A 19,928-nucleotide genomic window follows, 5' to 3' on the forward strand; every position below is an offset into this window, starting at 1 on the left:
GGGTGGGGGGTGACGTTTTGGAAGGAGGGAATTGGGATTAGAATGATTTTTTGGAAGAGGATTTGCCAACCTGAAACAATGGGTCAAACAGCCTTCTACATTGTTGTAGTTCCTATAGTACAATGTTGTTAAGAAATCCAGCAATTTTTCCCCTTTGTTAAAAATTGTCTGGTAGATTTCCTTGTCATGTGAATTTCAAGATATTGTTTGCTACTGAAACTTTCAACAGATCAAGATGTTCTTACTGTGATGACATCAGCATTCATTCAAGGGCACTTTTATTCAGACTTCAGAGTTATTTGCAGACAGTGTCTGCCATGATGCACACTGACACCAGTGTGATGTGTGCCGTTGAAGTGCAGGGAGGGTGAGCGAAGGCGTGGTTAAAGTCTTTTTCCTATCACATTTACAAGACATCTCAAAGCGCTTCACAGAATATACTGTAAAATGTACTGATTATGTACTTTGTGGGCAAATTCTGAATGATTACCCTTGGTTTATTTCTAGGAAATTGTGTGATCAATACACAAGTATGATGGATATTCCTAAACACATTGCATTCCTTATTGAAGAAACATCATTAAAATGTGGCTTGAAATATAGATTCCCTCCAGTGATGTCTGAATAACTGCAGTGCCCAAACCTGGCAGAAAGGTGCTGGCCACCACCTTCTTAGATTTCTGTTTAGCAAGGATAATTTTTGCGTGATGAAAATATCCTTTCCGAGCAACATTCAGTGACTTACTAAGTGGGCAGTGCCTGGTTAATGAGCTCAGAGAGAGGTTGGTTTCTGTAATCACAAATGGCAATGGAGGATTCATTGACCACTTTAGGACTTCAAGCTGACTTCAAGGATATAAAGAATAGTTATGCAGTATTGGAGGAAATCTCTCAAAAGTTTGGAATAATTAATTTTTTTCCAGGTCGGACTATCATCCTTTCTACTCATCATATGGACGAAGCAGATATCCTGGGAGACCGAATTGCCATTATATCCAATGGCAAGCTCTGCTGTTGCGGATCATCCTTGTTTCTAAAGAACCAGCTGGGAACAGGCTACTATCTGACCCTGGTCAAAAAGGATGTGGAACCATCCCTTAGTTCCTGCAGAAACAGCAGCAGTACTGTGTCCTGCCTGAAAAAGGTATAATAATCCTTAATAATGTTGAGATATCTTAATGCGCTTACAGAATTTTACTAAGTGTACTGACAATTTGCAGGCAAATGCAACAGACAATTTTCGCAGAGTAGTGTCTCACAAACAGCCATAGAGTGAATGACCAATTTTTTATTCAGGGGATCGTTGGCCACGACTCTGGGAGAAACTTCCTTCTCTTTTCGAATAGTGCCATGGGATCTTTAACGTCCATCTGAACTGGCAACAGGACCTTGGTTTAACAACTCATCTGAAGGACAGCACCTCTGACAATGCAACACACTCCTAGCACTGCATTGCATTATCAGTTTAGACGATGTGAGTTCAAAGTCCTGATCTCTGTCTTGAACTCACAACCTTCTGATTCAGAGGCCAGAGTGCTATCAACTGAGCCAGGCTGACATCTGATACTTAGCTGGGTTTTGATTTTTGAGCTGATGGTTAAGACTTGCATGCCAGGAGATTTGCTTCTTGCTTTGAGTTAACCTTTAACATAATACTCAGATGTGCCCTTTCTGTTGACATTCTTTGTAGGAGGACAGTGTTTCCCAGAGCAGTTCTGATGCTGGGCTTGGGAGCGACCAGGAGAGTGACACTATGACAATTGGTGAGCAAAATGGGACAAAAAAAAAATCAACAACCCGGCGAACTGGACTTGTACAGAAAAAATGGCTTATTTGGAAGAACGTCTTGGTGGCACCGTGTGAGCGATCTTCCCATTAAAAGCTCGCACTGCTTATTTCTGTAAATTTATTTATCAGCGTAGAGACAGCCTCAAATCAACCTGATTATGTGCCCTTTACAGCTATTATAGATAGTGATCAGGCATATATGGTCTGGTTACTGAACTTGCCAAAACCTATTTGACTTGTGAATCTAAAGCAAGGATGTGACCTTTTGAAGCCAGTCCTTTGATGGATTAAAATTTTGATACCCCGAATATACATGGATGTTATCCACAATATGTTACTATTCCGCCATGAAGCCGACTAACCCTCTCCCCTCTTCTCTTATCCTACAATTTCCAGATGTTTCAGCCATTTCTAACCTCATCCTGAAGCACGTCCCGAAGACTCGCTTAGTGGAAGATTTTGGCCATGAGCTGACATATGTTTTACCTTATGAGGCTGCTAAAGACGGAGCTTTTGTGGAACTTTTCCATGAAATAGATGACAGGCTCTCCGATCTCGGGATTTCCAGTTATGGCATCTCTGACACAACGCTGGAAGAAGTAAGCGCTTCAAATTCACCTTCTATCATTTGTTTGACATCAATAATCCACAAAGACCTGTGTGAGCGCAATACTTAGTAATATTTCACCATGTTTAGTGGGTGTAGTTAAAGCGGATTTGGAAGTCGGTGAGAAATTTCAATTCTACCATATGTTGTAAATGGAAAGTGCATTCAAAGTACAAACATTTCTGAACATACGTCACAGAACAGACTAATCCACTGAGGAATATGGTGTACCATTAGACCTCTGTTCTGAATCGATTTACGTTAATTCATTTTAACACAGTATAAACCAAATACAACAACAACAACAAATTCCATTTGTATAGCGCTTTTCACGTAAGGAGAATGTCCCAAGGCGTTGAAATAATTTCAGGAAAGCAACAAGACATTGCATCAAATTACAAAACAACGACCTGTGCGACATTTAATAAAAGACCCATAGGCTACGATTTGTATTCACAAAAGTGGTTTATGCTCTGACAATGACCTCTGTTGAAAAAGATTCCTACTGGGTCTAAGTTGCGATACTGTATTGCCTCGAATACGATAGTCACAAAGTGGATGCTAATTGTCCTCCCGACGTGAAAGGCACTATACAACTGTAATCGTGTTGTTGTTGTAATTACAATCCTAATTTGACGATTGCTAAGAAAAGTCAGACAAAAGAGAGAAAGGAAAACGCAGGTTTTTTGGGGCTTTGCTGGCTTTTAGGGATTCAATTTTTTTAAATCTGGATTCTCTGGATCCGTGGATTGGCAGCTTTGAACTAACCATATTATGCTTAATCCTGCAATAATGATTTGGGAATATTATCTGTGGAGGGAGGGAGACCAGCGTATATCAGTTTTGTTTTATAAAGACAGTCAGTAGCTGTGCAGTTACAAGTACGTATTACAAGTATGTAACTGCACTCTTGTCCGCTCCGCTCAACCATCGATGGCCGTGCTTTCAGCCACTATTCCTGAATCTCTGGAACTCCCTCCCTCCCTCAATCCCTCCACCTTACCCGCTCCTTCCCCACTTTCAAATCACGCCTGAAGATCTTCCTTTTTGATTGTGCTTGCGGTCACCTCCCTCTTCCCTCTCTCCCTGACTTGGGGTCAGACTCCACCACCATCAAGAATTCCTGGCAGGATCATCACTTCAAATGCTTGAGGTAACGTCAGCTCAATCCCAGGTCTTTATTCCTTTTGATTTTACCCACAGATATTCCTCAAGGTTGCTGAAGATAACGGAGTGGATGCTGAAACCTCAGGTAATCTGTTCGGTGCTTTTTACCTTGACTGCTGCATGTGAATCTTTTCTGTCTCATGATCCCAATATCTACTCGCTAAAGTTCTAGTTAAACTCAGAATCGCCCGAGATAGTGCATTCAGTACCATTATTCATTGGAAACTCCTGCATTCCCCAAATTACACCTTGCTCTATAAAGCTGCTTTTTTATGTTTAGTAAAACAATGCTATGCAGGTGATTTAAAATGTTTTTTTTAATCATACTCTTTCTCTACCTCCCCCTTCCCCTCTTCATCACAATTGTCCCCTTGAAAATCTAATCTGATAAAGAACTGACTAAGATAGAGTCATACTTTGTATCTTTTGATAGTTCTGAACATTGGTCTGCTGGTGTTTGTGAATTTTAGGGGATCTTCCTTAAAATATAATAGATGAAAAATCTTTGGGTTTGATTGAGATTTCACAGGCCAATTCTCATTCTATTACATTCTCATTCTGCAGGAAAGCTACCACCACACAAAGCACCCAAGGGAACCACTCAATATCGCCGTTGCATTTCTACTTCTTAAAAGGAATGTTCTCTATGTATTCTGATTCATTGAATCAAGCCCTGAAGTAATCGGTAGTTCTTGTTTTAATTCAGATGGAACTTTACTAGCTTGCCACAACAGGAGATCGAGATTTGGGGAAAGGCAGAGCTGCCTTAAGCCATTTACAGATGATGATGTCACTGACATGAATGAGTCTGATGGAGATCCAGGTAAACAAAATTTGGAGAGTCCTATGTGACTTTAGCGTTATGTATGGTCCTGCCTACATTGGCCGGGCATTGCAATTTGTACTGCACAGCCCTAAAGCCTTTATGTTTTTGTCTTATCTGTCAAATTCAAATTGAGTCAATTCCCAAACACCTATGGTAGGGTGGTTTTACCTGGTTAAGGTCCAGCAGGCCCCATTACACACTCTGAGCCCCTCAGTATTGGTTCCTGCCAATTTGTGCCTAATGATCTTCAGGATTTGATAAACAGTGCATAGCCACTGGTTGTGCCAATCCTCACCCAATTAGCAACCAGGCCCATCCGTCACTTTCAGACGATCTCTTAGCAATATGAAGAGAGCTGGAGTGGGAGATATGAACACAAAACACAGACTCCAATACACCAGAACCAAGGCAGTTAAGGTTTATTCAAGTCCATTTACTGGTAGCAGTTTTCAACTGCAATTTTCACAAACAGCATTCAAAAGCATCATGAAATACAGGGCAGATTTAGACCACTTTAAAAGCTAGTAAGTGAATGTAATGATTTTTGTAAAGGGATTTAATCGACCAGTTTGGTATTCAAACGTATTTTGTTTCAATTGCATTGTTCCTATCGCTCTCCACGCTGCCTCTTACAAAGTTGTGAGGCACGTTCATTACCTATCCATCATTAGTTGGTGCCCACACAAATTTCCATTCCTAACTACGCCACTGTGGGAGAGAGGGCGAACTCCATTCTAGACACAGGGAAATTTTCATGTGTAGGCATATATGTGGAATTCTCAATGGAACTCTCAGTCTGGTTTGGATACCCTTAAGCATGTGATGGGTTTCCACTTGTGTCCCCTTGCCAAAAACAAAGGCAGTGGCTCCCAATTACAGAAACAACCTAAGCATTAGTCTCTTAATTTTATCTTCAACAAAATTGTGCTTATTTACAATTTCACACTGAATACCTAAGGAGCTAAGCAATCAGAGCTGTGCAAAATCCTCCACCTTCTGCTGTAAAATTTGTTTAATAGTTTTCATGACACGTAATTTTGATTTCTGAAATGAGAATGTTAGTGACTTAACAATGGAGTCAAGCAGGAACAGAAGCACTTTCCCGAATTTGATTCAACATATCCCAGATGAAATAGGGTCAAGGTGGCAAAGTGTGAGGAGATGGAGCACCTTTAAAGGTGCATGAATACATAGAATCTATATAATAATAACTTGTATTTATATAGCACCCTTCATCTCAAAATGGAGAGCATGGGTAGCATCTCAAAAGCACTGTAGCATTAAAAAAGGCCATTTGGCCCAAATTCCCACCCACCGCCTGTTCTAATTTCCCCGCATTGCTCTCAATACCCTTCTCGCTCATGTGTGCATTGAATTTCCTGTTATATGTCCTGAGGATTTCTGTTTCAACTATGGCTTCTACTAGTGAGTTCCTCACGCTCACCATGCTCCTCTGTGTAAGAAAGTTGCTTCTCAATTCTCTTGTAGATATATTAGTGGAAACAACAAGTGGAAACTGTCTATTTATGTTCACCTTATGGAATCCCTTCATAATTTTTAACACATCTATCAGGTCTCCTCTTAATCGTCTCATCTTGAGGGAAAATAAGTCTTACCACTATATTGATGCCATCTCAACTTCACTGGGACTTTCCCTCGGTGCTTGATATGTGCTCAGGATGTGGCACACAGGCTGAAGAAAAATAAACAAACATGAAATATTTTTTTCTGGGCCTCAAACATTTGGAGGTACCCATGGGAACCTCAAAGCAATCCAGCTCTGAACCCCTGAATTTGTTCACATTGTGCAGAATAACTACACAAAATAAATAAATAAGGTCAGTGGACTTCTGCTACAGTCTGAACATCTGCTGTGGCACTGACCTTCATCTGGTGACCTGTGAAACAAACAAATATGGTTGAAGGAAGCAATTTTCCATGAATGCCGTCTAACGTGAGGCCTTCCTATGTGAATGAATCATTGAGAATCCTGCTGGGCATTTTTCAGCTGTAGAATTTTTCAAACTTCTTTAACCTATGATTTTTTAAAAGTATAACATTTTGTAACATGTTGCACAGCTCCTTGGCAGTTGTGATTCCACTGGGAGAGCCCTGACAATGTTAGGAAGAGCTAAGGCAAGTTAATTATATATTTTTTCAAACGTACATTGCACTTTTGTAATCCCACCTCAACGCCCTGAGAATATGGTGACACACACAGTTATTGGTGAGTCCATTCTATAACCATAGCCATGGGTTTTCAACATATTATTGAACTACTCCACGGGGTGTAGAGCATCCAGATACAAACATTTCCATGGGTATGTTTCTACTGTAAATTTCCATAGTTGGGATAGAAAGGATTGCTTTTAATAGAGCCAGCACAAAAATGATGGTCCGAATTGCTGCCTTCTATGCTGTAAATTTCTATAATTCTCCTGAACATGGAAGTCTCAGTCTGGTATGGATATTCTTAAGCATGGTGATGGGTTTCCATGTGTCAGACACCTGGCTGAACACCCACCCCACCCCAGAACATCCCATAGAGTGGGTTGCTTTTAAGAAAAGACAAATAATCCTTCAAAAGGCTTAAATAAGAAAAGCGTTACATAAGGGATAATTGTGTCATCAACGGTGACCAGAAGGACTTATTGTGACCGTTGTCCACAGAATCTCGTGAAACTGACCTCCTGAGTGGGATGGATGGGAAAGGTTCTTACCAAGTCCAGGGTTGGAAGCTCATTCGACAGCAGTTTGTGGCATTGTTCTGGAAGAGACTGATTTATGCCAAACGGAGCAGGAAAGGAATCTTTGCTCAGGTGAGTGAAGGGCTTGAACCCACAACCTTCTGACTCAGAGGCAAGAGCGATAACACTGACCTGTCACGGTGATGTTACTACAGATGAAGGGATTATCAGCTGAGATTTGAATTGGCTATATTCATGTAATGTCTGATTTCTTCTACTCACCAGCAGGGAAAACTGCTGGGCAAGTTATACATAACCTGAGCTGTGCATTTTCCATCCACAGGTTTAATTTGTAAGGATGAACAAAAACACATTTTCTAAAGGATAGAGGGATTAAGGGATATGGGGATAAGGCGGGCAGTTGGAGTTAATTTAAAAGATCAGCCATGATCTTATTGAATGGTGGGACAGGCTTGAGGGGCTGAATGGCCTACTCCTGCTCCTAATTCCTATGTTCCTATGTTCCACATTGCAAAATCAAAGCACTGAAATAAAACTTAGTAGAGTTAGTCGTTTATAAAAAGGACATTATCGGGAACTGACGTCAGTGCTTAATATTTAGTTCAGTCCTGATGGGTTTTGATGTAGAAATTAATTAAGTACCCTTAATCTGGCAATCTGTTTTACGCCACGCTACGTCAGTCATGACAGTGTTAGTAGATGTGCCTTGGCAGGCCATCCTTTACATGAAAGAGTGATGATGTGTGTGCATCTTACTGTGAAATCATCAGCAGCGAAAAGCATAAGGGGAAAAGACACTTTAGAAAACCAGACAATAACTTTATCAATCTGTAGCAAAGAGTCTCCTTATAATATTGGACAAGAATTAATGTTTGCATTCCCGTGTCGCACAACCTGTCTAAAGGATATCTATGGGCTTCTTTGTTTTGCAGATTGTCTTGCCTGCCGTGTTTGTGTGCATAGCCCTGGTGTTCAGCCTGATCGTGCCTCCCTTTGGTAAATACCCCAACTTGGAGCTACAGCCATGGATGTATGATGAGCAGTACACATTCATTAGGTGGGTCTTTAATTACATACGGCAGAAATCAGCTCCATGCACATACTGGACAGATATTGGCTGAAGATCGAATGACTCTAATGAGGCCTCTGACCCTAACTTAGAAAATAATTCAGAGCTGTGTGCAAGCTGGGCTCCGAGTCTCTTGTCAAACAGAATTGAGAGGGGAAACAAAATCTTCTTTATAAAGACAAGGGTTTATTTTGCTTGGACAGTGGTTCAATGGGCTTTCAAGCTGTTCTTATAAATATGAAGTTTGTATGAGGGGGTTATTTAGTTTAAATTTTTATGTTTTTTAATTTGTCGATTTGATACTGTTGCCTGACTAGTTAAAAATTGTGCTTGTCAACATTACTTTGGTAGCAGGGGATTTTAACTACTCACCGTGACTTGTCTGCTCATTTTGAAATGCTGTGATACTCAAAGTGTAGTTTGAGGAAAGGGTTTTACCCCCTTGCTAGGCAATCAGTGATCAGACCCTTCAAATTGACACCAAACAGAATGGCATCATTGTAAAGCGTTTCATACATTTGATTCTGTGTTGTAAATTTAGGGGCATTTTCAATACTACCTAATCTGAGTATCTGAGTATGTTTCAGTCCTTTTTTTGGGACTTTACTGTACCAGTGTTGGAAAAATGATGTGCATTGTCAATAAAAAATTACTTTAAAATGCCTAAAATGCACATTAAGGCCTAATTTGTGATATATTGCCGTTAATTGTAAGTTCCGGATTCCAATGTTAGAGACAGACAATTGGGATTCACAATTTGACAAACTTCAACAAATGGTGCTGAACAAAACTGCATTGGAAGCAGACTTTTTTCAGACTTTCCTGGATTGTGTTTTGAAGTTCACAATTAATGCTGTAACTGTAATACATTATATTTGCTGGTACTATTTTCAGGGCTTAAGATAACTGAAATTCAGTGAAAAACCACTGAGCTTCTTGTTTAAAATCTTTTGCAGTAATGACGCCCCTGGAGACGCAAACACAGAAGAAGTACTTAATTCTCTTGTTAACAATAATCCAGGATTTGGGACTCGCTGCATGAAAGGAAACCCTATACCGTAAGTAAATTGCAGATATCTTACATTATGCTCCTAAGGTGAATATATTGGAAGTCCTGTGGATGGGAATCGGGAAAGAGCTGAATAAGTTTAATGGATTTAGCTAAGTAGTTTGTTTTCAGTGCAATTTCTAGCAGTTTCTCCTCTGTAAAGGTCTTTGTGGTCTGCCCCAAAAACCTATTTGAGTGCTATTGATTCTCTGATTGTATAGAGCCAGAAAATCCTATCGCAGTGTATCTTGCTAGTTCTAAAGTAAAATAGACACCATACACTACACTTCTGTACCCTGAGTTGAATTTGTTGCCAAAGATATTATCAAATTTCCTTTAAAATTTGCTCCTGCAATCTGCATTCCCCTGGGAGTCTCTTGCACTTATTCAGAACTCTTCTTGTAAGGTAATTATATGTGATCTTCTGTATATCTTCCATCATCTGATCTCTACGCTGTACTATTAATCTACTCAAATATAAAAATGTCTCATGATTTTTTGTTTAAAAATGGAAACCTTTTGCCTTGGGATTAAATGTCATGTTCAGCACTTATGTAGTGTACCTTAATCCATTCTTTGAGTAATGCAGAGAGTTAGTACAAACAAATCCCAGTTTTATCTGTGTTGAAAAACTGAAGACTGAAACGTGAGCTTTTCTGTGTTGTGCCCTCCCGTGTTAGGGACACTCCCTGCGAATTTGGAGCTGAAGAGTGGGAGACACCCGATGTACCAGATTTTGTCATGGACATCTTTCTCTACGGAAACTGGTCAATGGAGAACCCATCGCCGCCCTGTCAGTGCAGCAACGACAATGTGAAGAAGATGCTCCCAGATTGCCCTCCAGCTGCTGGCGGCCTGCCACCTCCTCAGGTCAGAGAAGGAGATGCTTTGCTTCCATTGCAAATAGATGCATTCAAAACGAAGCAAAATATAGACATGAGTGGAAGGGAAGAAAACAAGCGAGTGAGAAGTAGATGGAGACTCATGCGCAGTATAAACACCAGCACTGACTGGTTGGGCCTAATGGTCTGTTTCCATGCTATACATTCTATGCAAATGTACACAGCAATGGCCAAACATAATGAGTAAAAAGTTAGTTCTTGTAGAGCTTTGACAGCTGTGCTTTGTTACTTAAAATAGCTTGATAACCACTGAGACAAAAAGGGTTTTATTAGGTAGAATTTGTTTATGAGTTACTTGTTGCAATATATAATAATATGATAATAATCATCATTGCATTTGATATAATGCTTTAATACATTGTCGAGATGTCCCAAAGCGCTTCATGGGATTTTATTGTGAAGTAGTGACTATCTGTAGGCAAATGCAGTAGCTAATTTGCGCATAGGAAAACACAGGGGTCGGAAGTTGGCAAAGCTTTGAAGCAGTAGGTGTAATTCCCACACGCAGCAAACAATCTTGTTCCATTAAACTGTGGGAGCTTAAGAACAGAGGAGGATGGGAAAGTGGGTTACTTCATGCTCTTGTGAATTCCCGGGCTGAATAAGCAGTAACATTGACAACATACTGGCTATCACGCAAGCCGCTCAACCTCTATGTAAGAGTGAGCTGTGTGGTGTGGAGGGATCAGATAGACGGTGGGAAAATAGATTCAACTTGAAGGATGACAGAAGAATTAAAATGTTTTAAGAAAGGAAATGACATTCAGAGATCATTGTTGAATTCTTTCAAAGTGATGATTATTGTCTTTCCTTCCAGATGAAAAGAAATTCCACTGAAATCCTCCAGAACCTTTCGAACAGGAACATATCAGATTACCTTGTGAAAACCTACGCGCAAATTATCGGAAAAGGGTATGCTGAACATCTGTTTAAAGTCAGCCTGTCACCGGTGTGTCGTGCAGTGAAGAGAGAGTTTATGGGTGGAAGCCCACAAAATCAAAAGGGTAGCTTGGATGATGAAGGTCCATTGGCCTATTTTATCGCATCCCTTCAGAATACCCATCCTACCATCCCCCCATCCCAGCATCAAGGTGTTTTTTTAAATGAATCCAGTGTGCTGGTCTCAACACCCTTCCTTGCAACTTGTTCCAACAACAACAAATTTACATTTTTTAGCGCCTTTCACATCGGGAAGACGTCCCAAGGAGCTGGACAGACAGAGTTTCATACCCGAGTTGGGGGTCGGGATCGGGGAGGGTGGAGGGCAGAGGGGGGAAGTGGGGAGATCAAAAGCATGGTCGAAGAGGAGGGTCTTGAGATGGGTCTTGAAGGAGGCGGGAGGGAGTGGGGCGGAGGAACTGTGGGAAGGAGTTCCAAAGGATGGAGGCAGAGTGGCAGAAGGCCGGCCTGCCAATAGTGGGGCGAGCAGGGCAGGGGACGTGAAGCAGGCCGGAGCCCGCTGTGTGGAGGGAGCAGGCAGGAGGGTAGGAGGTCACAGAGGTTGCAAAGGTAGGGGCGAGCAAGATCATGGAGGGCTTTGAAGATGAGTACCAGGATCTTGAACTTTATCCTCTGTGTGATGGGAAGCCAGTAGAGTTGGGTGAGGATAGGGTGATAGGGTCATGGAGCCTGAGTCATTAATTACCTTCTGAGTAAAGACAAACTTCCGGGTGTTGCTCTTTGCAAATCTAAACCCGTTTCTTCTCCTTCTACTGTTTTGGTGGCATCCAAAAGTATTGTTCTGGGTTTACGTTTCAATACCATCTAAAATGTCATACACCTCCATGAGGTCCCCCTGAGTCATCTTCTCACAAGACTGAAGATCCCTAACTTGTCTCTGTGATGTGCTTCGAACCTGTTTGTCTTTGTAATTCATTCAATTCTGTTTCCTTTTACAGCTTGAAGAACAAACTCTGGGTGAATGAGTTCAGGTAGGTTAACACTACTTAGGCTTGTACCTATATCTGTGCTGTTTGAAACATTTAAGTAGGCATCTCGTGGGGAATAGGGAACAGACTTTACCTAGGCCAGGGAGGGAATGAGCATCACACGACATGTACTTTGCAGAGGAGAAAATTTTGCATGTGATACTGTCATAACCACCCAGTCAGTAGATACACAATTAGTTGAGGGTCATCACTGGCTCAGGTATGGGCTAAGGCACAAATACTCTATAAACACAAAACAAACAAGCTCAGCTGTCAAGGTTATGGGATTTGTTTGGGTAATGACAACAACAACAATCTTACATTTATATACTGCCTTTCAGCTCAGGAGCTTCTGAGAGCCAACTGGGAGCTCAAACTGGGGGTGGGGACAGCTGAGGAAGGTCGGGGAGGGGTTTTGAGAAAGGTGGCCAAAAAGCTTGATTGAAGAAAAAAGACTTAAAAGTGGGGTTTTGAGGTGGGGAGGGAGGGGGCGAGGCAAAAGGTCTCCAGGATGAAGTTGTGGAGAGTGGGGGTAGGGGGCAGAATGGATGGAAGCTCGGCCACCGATGGATTCGTATCATGCTGGTGTGTGCCCTGAGAGTGCTTAGGCTACAAGGAGCTGCAGCTGATGTGTTCTGTGTTCCACAGGTATGGAGGCTTTTCACTGGGTGGGCGCAATTCTCAAATTCAATCAAGTGGGGAAGAAATTGGTGACGCCATACTGAAACTGAATAAGATGCTCGGCATGACGCAGGTCAGTGTTGGATTGAAACACTCATGCTCTATCAGGTTCTCGAATTATCTCAGTCAATAGTGTGGAAAGTCTAGACTTGTATCATCAATAAGAGATGTGTGAACAAGTGAGAGCAAGCGGTTACAGACCTGAGCTTCACCTGGGCTCTGACTTCAAACATATATGCACGAATACTGCCTCCACCTTCCAAATAAGGATCCCACTCAAAAAAGACAGAAATATGTCAACAACAACAACTTGCACTTATGTAGCACCCTCCACGCCGGGCGGCGTTTCAGAGCGTTTAACAATAGCGGAGCAAGGGGCAGGGGAAGTGATCGTATTCATGGTCGAAAAGGAGGGTCTTCAGGCGTGACCTGAAGATGGGGAAGGAGGGGGTGAGGCGAAGGGGTTGAGGGATGTCAAAATTATGTTAGCCAGGTCCCATGGAGAAATCGCCAGAAACGCATTAAGTCACAGTTCCAGTCACCAGAAGGAATCCCCATGTGTGTCTCAAATTGAGATATCCTGATTGAAAGTGTCACATTTGAGACTGCAGCGTGGCTTTGCACTTTGGCAAAATCAGAAGATCACAGGAAGATAACCCTTTGATTCACTTGATCAAAAAATCCAAAATACCCACCCGACCATCCTCACATACCAGTATCCAATGGTTTCCTGAATGAGCGCAGCATCTTAGCTCAAACACCCCTCCCGATAGCCTTTTCCAATTGTAAATTCCATCTGTGTAAAGAAATGCTTCTTTGTGTCAGTTCATGAATTGACGGCCATATTCCACTACACCGTCCTGAGGCCAAGTGTGGTTCAGTAGCACCAAGTCCAAACTAACTGCAATCAGATTCTTTTGATTCCCCTCGTTTGATTCTTGGTATGATTTGGTTCACTTGCTAGTTTTGAATACAATTCACATATGCTTCCTCACTAAACCAGCTGCTATATAGAGGAATTCAGTAGAAGATCACCAAGTTGGTGAATGGATTTGGGAATGAGAACGCCTTATCTCCTGTGTACAGGATAGCACGCTCTGAGCTCGGATCTGTTTAAACTGATAAGCTTCTCCTCTTGTATATTATCCAGACTCATGTGTGCTACTTCCTGGGACATACAGGAAAGCACCCTGTATGCTCTGTGTTGAGAGAGAGCATTGTTCTGCTCTATGAAGTACTGTAGACCATAGAAAGCACACAGTGGCAAAGGGGGCAATCAATTGCTTAAATAAAACAATCTATTTGAAATCACTGGGGAGCAGACCCAGATCAGCTGCTGGGTAAAATGGTTTTAAATGTTTAACTTGTTCAACATTCAACATACAGGGTGCATCTGGAGAACGATTCCTGAAAAGTATCTCAAAGTTTATGATAGGACTACACACAAAGGATAATGTGAAGGTAAGACATGGTCTTTAGTATTTATGAATTGTCATGTGTTTCATGCAGTCAAGTATTTTGATATTAGCATCACTCTCACGACCAGCCATTTCCTTGCTTTTTTTTTACCTGTACACTATTGGTTAGACTCCAGCAGTACCCCAACTCACACTCTGGGGTCCCCAAACTTTGTTTTTTTGCCAACCTATGCCTAATACAGAATGGCCTTGCCCCCTCCTACCTCTCTGACCTGCTGACTCCCTACCAACCTGCCCGCTCCCTCCGTTCATCAGGCTCCAGTCTGCTCCATGTCTCCCGCCCTACCATTAGTGGCCGGGCTTTCAGCCTCTGTGCCCCCACACTCTGGAACTCCATCCTACGATCCCTTCGCCTCGCTTCCTCCCTTGCATCCTTCAAGGCCGGTCTCAAGCCCCTTCTCTTTGATCGTGCCTTTTGTCTCCCTTCCACCTCTCTGCCTTCCCTCACCCCTACACCACCTCTCCCCCATGCTCGGGCCCCGAAACCTGACTGTTCAGTGCTTTGGAACATCCTCCGGATGTGAAAAGCGCTCTATAAATGTAATTTTGTTGTTCGGTAAAGCAGGAATGGAATTGAGTGCCCATTCCATTCCAACAATCTATCTCTGAGATTTCCATATGCAGGTGGGATACATGGAAATCTCAGCTTAGTTTGGGTACTCTTAAGCATGGTGATGGGTTTCCGCACGTGTCAGACACCCGGCTGCTGACCAAAAAACCCTGCTTTTGGCACTTATCAAATGCAAGGATTATTATTTACTCCCGTGAAGACTCCTGTTACCAGTGCCAGCCATTTCTGTGCACTGTGACACTGAATGAAGTAATAAAGGTCACTCATGATTTTAATCATAATGCCAGCCTATTAGGCTCCTCAAAAATATAATTTCAATTACTTTTTTTATTAAAAATTCCTGTTTACAACCTGAATACGTTTGCAGCATTAAAATCTGGAGAATGAGAGAAATGCCATACAAACTATAGTGTAAATGAAAACTAAGATGTAACCCATTTTCTCCTGTTATTATGCTCCTATTTTCCTGAAAATTATTCTTCTCATCACATGTAACTGATTTCTAAATGCTCCTGACTGCATATTATTAGTTGTTAAAGTTGATTGATTGTTATACTAATTATTATTATTATTGTCTGTATAATTTCCTCACTTCGACTGATTGACTTTTTTGCCAACATGTACAGGGTGACCAAAATCATGATTCCATTACAATTTCTAATCAGTCTTAAAGAAATTATGATTTTTATTTAGACAATAGGGTAGGTATATTTGCTACCCTATTAGGAATTTTTGTCACCCTGTATTTTTTTTTGCCATTATGCATTAATATATAATTTGTAGAATTTTTTACCAGAGTAATTGCATTTCTAAAAAATCCAGAATACTGAAGAATGCATTAAATAATGTAATAAACCAGAAAAAAATTCTTGAGCACACAAAATGTTTTAGACATTCAATAATTACACATTTCTTAGTCAGATTTGTTAATGTTCCTCCCTTGGACATTTCTAAATAAACAGGAAGATGAGGAAAGGAATCCATTGGCACATGGGGGGAGAATAATATCTAAAGCAGAATTGTACTGATACTTCAGTTAAAATTTCTTACATTATTAATTGTCCTTCATGACTATTGAAGTGTGATATTTATTTACACTGTCTAAATGGTTCTGCCATCCAGGTTTGGTTTAACAACAAAGGCTGGCATGCCATAGGAGCCTTTCTGAATGTCATGAACAATGCTATTCTGCGTGCAAGTCTACCAGAGGGAAAAGACCCCAGTGTGTATGGGATCACAGCCTACAATCATCCACTCAATTTGACCAAAGAGCAAATCTCCGAGGTAGCACTGTAAGTATCTGCTCCCATTGCCGTCAATCACTAAATATTGTTTTGCCCAGATTAAGAAAATGGGAGTGAATTTTGTTGTTTTCTAATGATTCAGTGTGATACCACAGCGAATGCATTATGGAACCATTTTCATTTCTTCTTGTTAAATAATTATCACCTGGCTTATTCTCCCCCACTCCTGAATTGCCTGTGTTGAGCTCATCTATTTTTTGAAACCTTTTAGCAACATTGGGCATAATCATAGAAGTTACCAAGTAGTAATTTGTGGAGTTTCATAACACATTCAATTGCTATTCATCATTTCAACTGCATTATTATACAAAGCAAATTTCACCCCATGAATTTCTTTACAAATAATGCATAACATCTTTTGTTTGGAGTGAAATGTTGCATTTTGTCATTCCATCCCTCAGAAGATTGAGTTCAAAATCCTCGTCTTCACCTTTGAGGCTCTCCACGGCCTTGCCCCGTCCTACCTCTCCAACTTGCTAAACCCTTATCAACCTGTCCACTCCCTCAGCACAGCCTGTTCCATGTGCCCAGCCCGCCCCACCATCGCCGGTCAGGCCTTCAGCCCCTCTGCCCCCACCCTCTGGAACTCCATCCCACATTCCCTTCGCCTTGCTCACTCCCTTGCCTCCTTCAAGGCATGCCTCAAGCCCCTCCTCTTTGACCATGTCTTCGGCCACACTCCTATCCTCTCTGCCCTCCACCCTTCTTGATCCCAACACTCCCCCCGCCTGCTTGGGCCCTAACCCCTGACTGTCCAGCACCTTGGGCTGTCCTCCTGACATGATAGACGCTTTACAAATGTACTTCTGTATTGTATTATGGGTTTGTACTGACTGCTTGATGGTTCAGATTGCCCTTACTGGTACAGTGCTTTATAGGTGGTTTCTCATAAGCATCAGAAATGTAACTACAGAATTTTGAGGAAAATAAAATGCATAAATTGCAAATGGCTCTGAGGATATTCTCCTGGGCTAAATTCTCAGTGAGTTTTCTTAATTAAGAAATTAAGACCATGGGGAATGCTGTTGCAACTCAAATACCGTAACATTTACCCCAGTGTTTATGAAAACGCAGGAATTTGCACTGCAGCAGATAGAGTGTTTACTGCTGGGATTTTCTGAGTGCTTTTTATTTTCTGATAAACATTTGATATGTTGATCATAATGAGCACGATTAGTAAGGTGGAGACAACATAGTGGAGTTCTTCATCTGTTTGCACACATCGAGGGAAGAGAAGTGCCAAGCATTGTATCAGGACTTGTATCTCTTCAGTAATCCCAGTATGGCCTGAAATGTTATCTGATGAGGCTTGTTAAACCAAAGAAAAGCCCTCAGATTGTCAGTATTGCGTTGAAAACTGTCTGGCTCATACCCCCAACGATATGGTCCCTTCACTTCTCATACAGCAGTATTGTTTGGTCTCCTTTAGTGGATGAATTCTCTATGGATGATGTACTTGTATCAAAGTACAGAAGAGAACTGGGGAGAGCGAAGGGAACATTAAATCTTGATTAATGTAACTATTGTACATACTCAACATTGCAATGAGATGGATTGTTTGTGTTGTAGGATGACAACTTCAGTGGACGTTCTGGTCTCCATCTGTGTGATCTTTGCCATGTCCTTTGTGCCAGCAAGCGTTGTGGTTTTCCTGATTCAGGAGCGGGTCACCAAGGCCAAACACATGCAGTTCATCAGTGGGGTGAAGCCAGGTGTCTACTGGTTGGCAAACTATGTATGGGATATGGTAAGTTTGTTGTGACTTTTCACCCACCTCTGCAATGTTTCTATTATTATTCTACTAATAATTATTCTATTATTATTATACTCCTCCGAGCAGGAGCTTACAGCCTGTTTTAGATCATCAGTAGAGAGCCTCGAAGTAAGCACGTGTTTGTATATCTGCTGCAGTTGTCAACAGACATTTTATTGGCCTGAGAGAATTACCTATTACATGTTTCACTCTATCTGTGTGATCTTCTCCAGCTCTATGTCCAGTCTGTACTCTGCTCTACTGAATTCAGTTTACTGCTCGTGCCCACTTACCTCTGTTCCTCCATTGGAGTCTGAATCTTCAGTCACCAGGCACCATAAATCTTGCATTTGATATCGTGCCTTTCACATCAGAAGGACATCTCAAAATGTTTCACAGGATTTACTGTAGTTTGTAAAATTATTATTGTTTTACTCTCTAAATGAAAGGCGGTATTAAGAGTCACGCATCAGGTACTTCTGTATCTTTAGTGAAGATAGTATTTGCCAAAATGAGGTATTGGAAGAAAACTTAAAATATATAATTCTCATTTTAACAGATCAAACAAGAGATTCATTTTTTGAATCAGGATTAACCATAGTTCTTTTCCCTCGTTAATTATTAATACTCTTCAGTGGTCGACCTAATGAACTATATTAAAGTACAAGTAATGTGGACTGTGTCCTGCTTGCTTAACTGTAGATTATCACTGGATGAATTTGCAGTGATTGTGTCACAGTCCTACTTTGCTGACCATGGCCATCAACACCAGACTGAGAGCAGTTATTGTAAAAGGAATAGATCGCAGGCAGTGAGATCACAAGATTAGTTCAGATAAAGAAGGCCAGTCCGCCAATCTGATCTTATGCTTCCACACACCCAGCCCACCGTCCGTCCATCACAACAACCAACTTTTTTTAAATAAGTCCAATGTCTTGGCCTCAACCAATCTTCCTAACAACCTGTTCCAGTCTCAAAGCAGCAATCTCATCCCACGACTCATAAATGATTAGGAGGAGCGCCACTTAGCCTGTAGCACCAATTTATTGGATCATGATAGATCTTTTAATACAATTTCCCGCCTTTTCTCTCTATATTCCCCACTTAACAAGTATCTGTTTAATATCTTGTTTTAAACATTCCAATCGGTTCTGACTTTATGACCATATGGGGCAGCCTTCCACATTTTTACAACTCTCTTGTGAAAAACCAGTTTTTTGAGCTCACTTTCAACCATCGCTGTTCTAATTTTAAGAATATCTCTTGTTTTGAATCCCTCTACCAGAGGGAAGAGTCATCCATTATCTAGCTCATGGCAACTTGTGGCCGGTGTGACTATTTTACGCACGTGTAATATGGCCCGAGGACCGCAATTTGGCCTTCCCTGATCTAGCTTGTCAATTCCCTTCATTATTTAAACATCTAAATTAGATAATCCCTTAACCCCCTCGTTTCAAAGGAAGACAGATCAAGTCTACTCAGCCTCTCCCATAGCTAAACCTATTTACCCTAGGTATTAATTGAGAGCACCTTCACTTGACATCCTCCAAAACTAGTAAAAGTTCTTAAGGTTTGGTGCACAAAAGTGAATACAATATTTTCCAAGTGTGGTTTAACATGCTCACTCTATAGCTGAAGCAGTACTTTGTTTTTGCATTATATAATAATACAATACCAGTTTACATTTATATAACCCCTTTCATATCTGTAAGCTGTCACAACGTACAGGACTGTGTAAGGTTTGCACCCAAGCTGGAGATGAGGGCTGACACGAACAAGGGGAGAGGGGAATGATGGCTAAAAGTGTGGTCAAAGAAGAAAGTGTTGAGGTGGACCTTGAAGGGGCCAAATGAAGCGGCGAGTCAAAGGGATGGAGTTCCAGAGAGTGGGAGCAGATATGTTGAAAGTCAGACTGCTGATGGTGAGGTGGGTGGGGCAGGGGACGTGAAGAAAATGTGGCAAAGAAGCAGGTTGGTGCCCACTGAGTAGGGGGAGCGACCAGATTTGTCGGTTTTCAGAAGGTCACAGAGGTAGGTTGGGGCAAAACCATGCAAAATTTATTCTCTTAATTCTCTGAGGACCATGATGTCACCTAAAG

The 19,928-nt window shown here is 41.5% G+C and overlaps 1 protein-coding gene across 1 annotated transcript in view; it reads left to right on the forward strand.

The window, feature by feature from the left end:
- Positions 1-19,928, forward strand: part of LOC103177714 (phospholipid-transporting ATPase ABCA1) — a 99,939-nt gene that overhangs the window by 65,760 nt on the left and 14,251 nt on the right. The window contains exons 23-37 of the mRNA XM_042332467.1: positions 924-1,144; positions 1,691-1,763; positions 2,185-2,387; positions 3,599-3,647; positions 4,269-4,385; positions 7,059-7,207; positions 8,029-8,153; positions 9,122-9,223; positions 9,894-10,083; positions 10,933-11,027; positions 12,014-12,046; positions 12,692-12,797; positions 14,111-14,185; positions 15,896-16,065; positions 17,647-17,824. Of these exons, the coding sequence (XP_042188401.1) occupies positions 924-1,144; positions 1,691-1,763; positions 2,185-2,387; positions 3,599-3,647; positions 4,269-4,385; positions 7,059-7,207; positions 8,029-8,153; positions 9,122-9,223; positions 9,894-10,083; positions 10,933-11,027; positions 12,014-12,046; positions 12,692-12,797; positions 14,111-14,185; positions 15,896-16,065; positions 17,647-17,824 (1,886 nt within the window). The remainder of the gene's footprint in view (positions 1-923; positions 1,145-1,690; positions 1,764-2,184; positions 2,388-3,598; positions 3,648-4,268; positions 4,386-7,058; positions 7,208-8,028; positions 8,154-9,121; positions 9,224-9,893; positions 10,084-10,932; positions 11,028-12,013; positions 12,047-12,691; positions 12,798-14,110; positions 14,186-15,895; positions 16,066-17,646; positions 17,825-19,928) is intronic.

This window comes from Callorhinchus milii, unplaced genomic scaffold (genome assembly GCF_018977255.1).
Source record: "Callorhinchus milii isolate IMCB2004 unplaced genomic scaffold, IMCB_Cmil_1.0 Scaffold1, whole genome shotgun sequence".
Lineage (NCBI taxonomy): Eukaryota > Metazoa > Chordata > Chondrichthyes > Chimaeriformes > Callorhinchidae > Callorhinchus > Callorhinchus milii.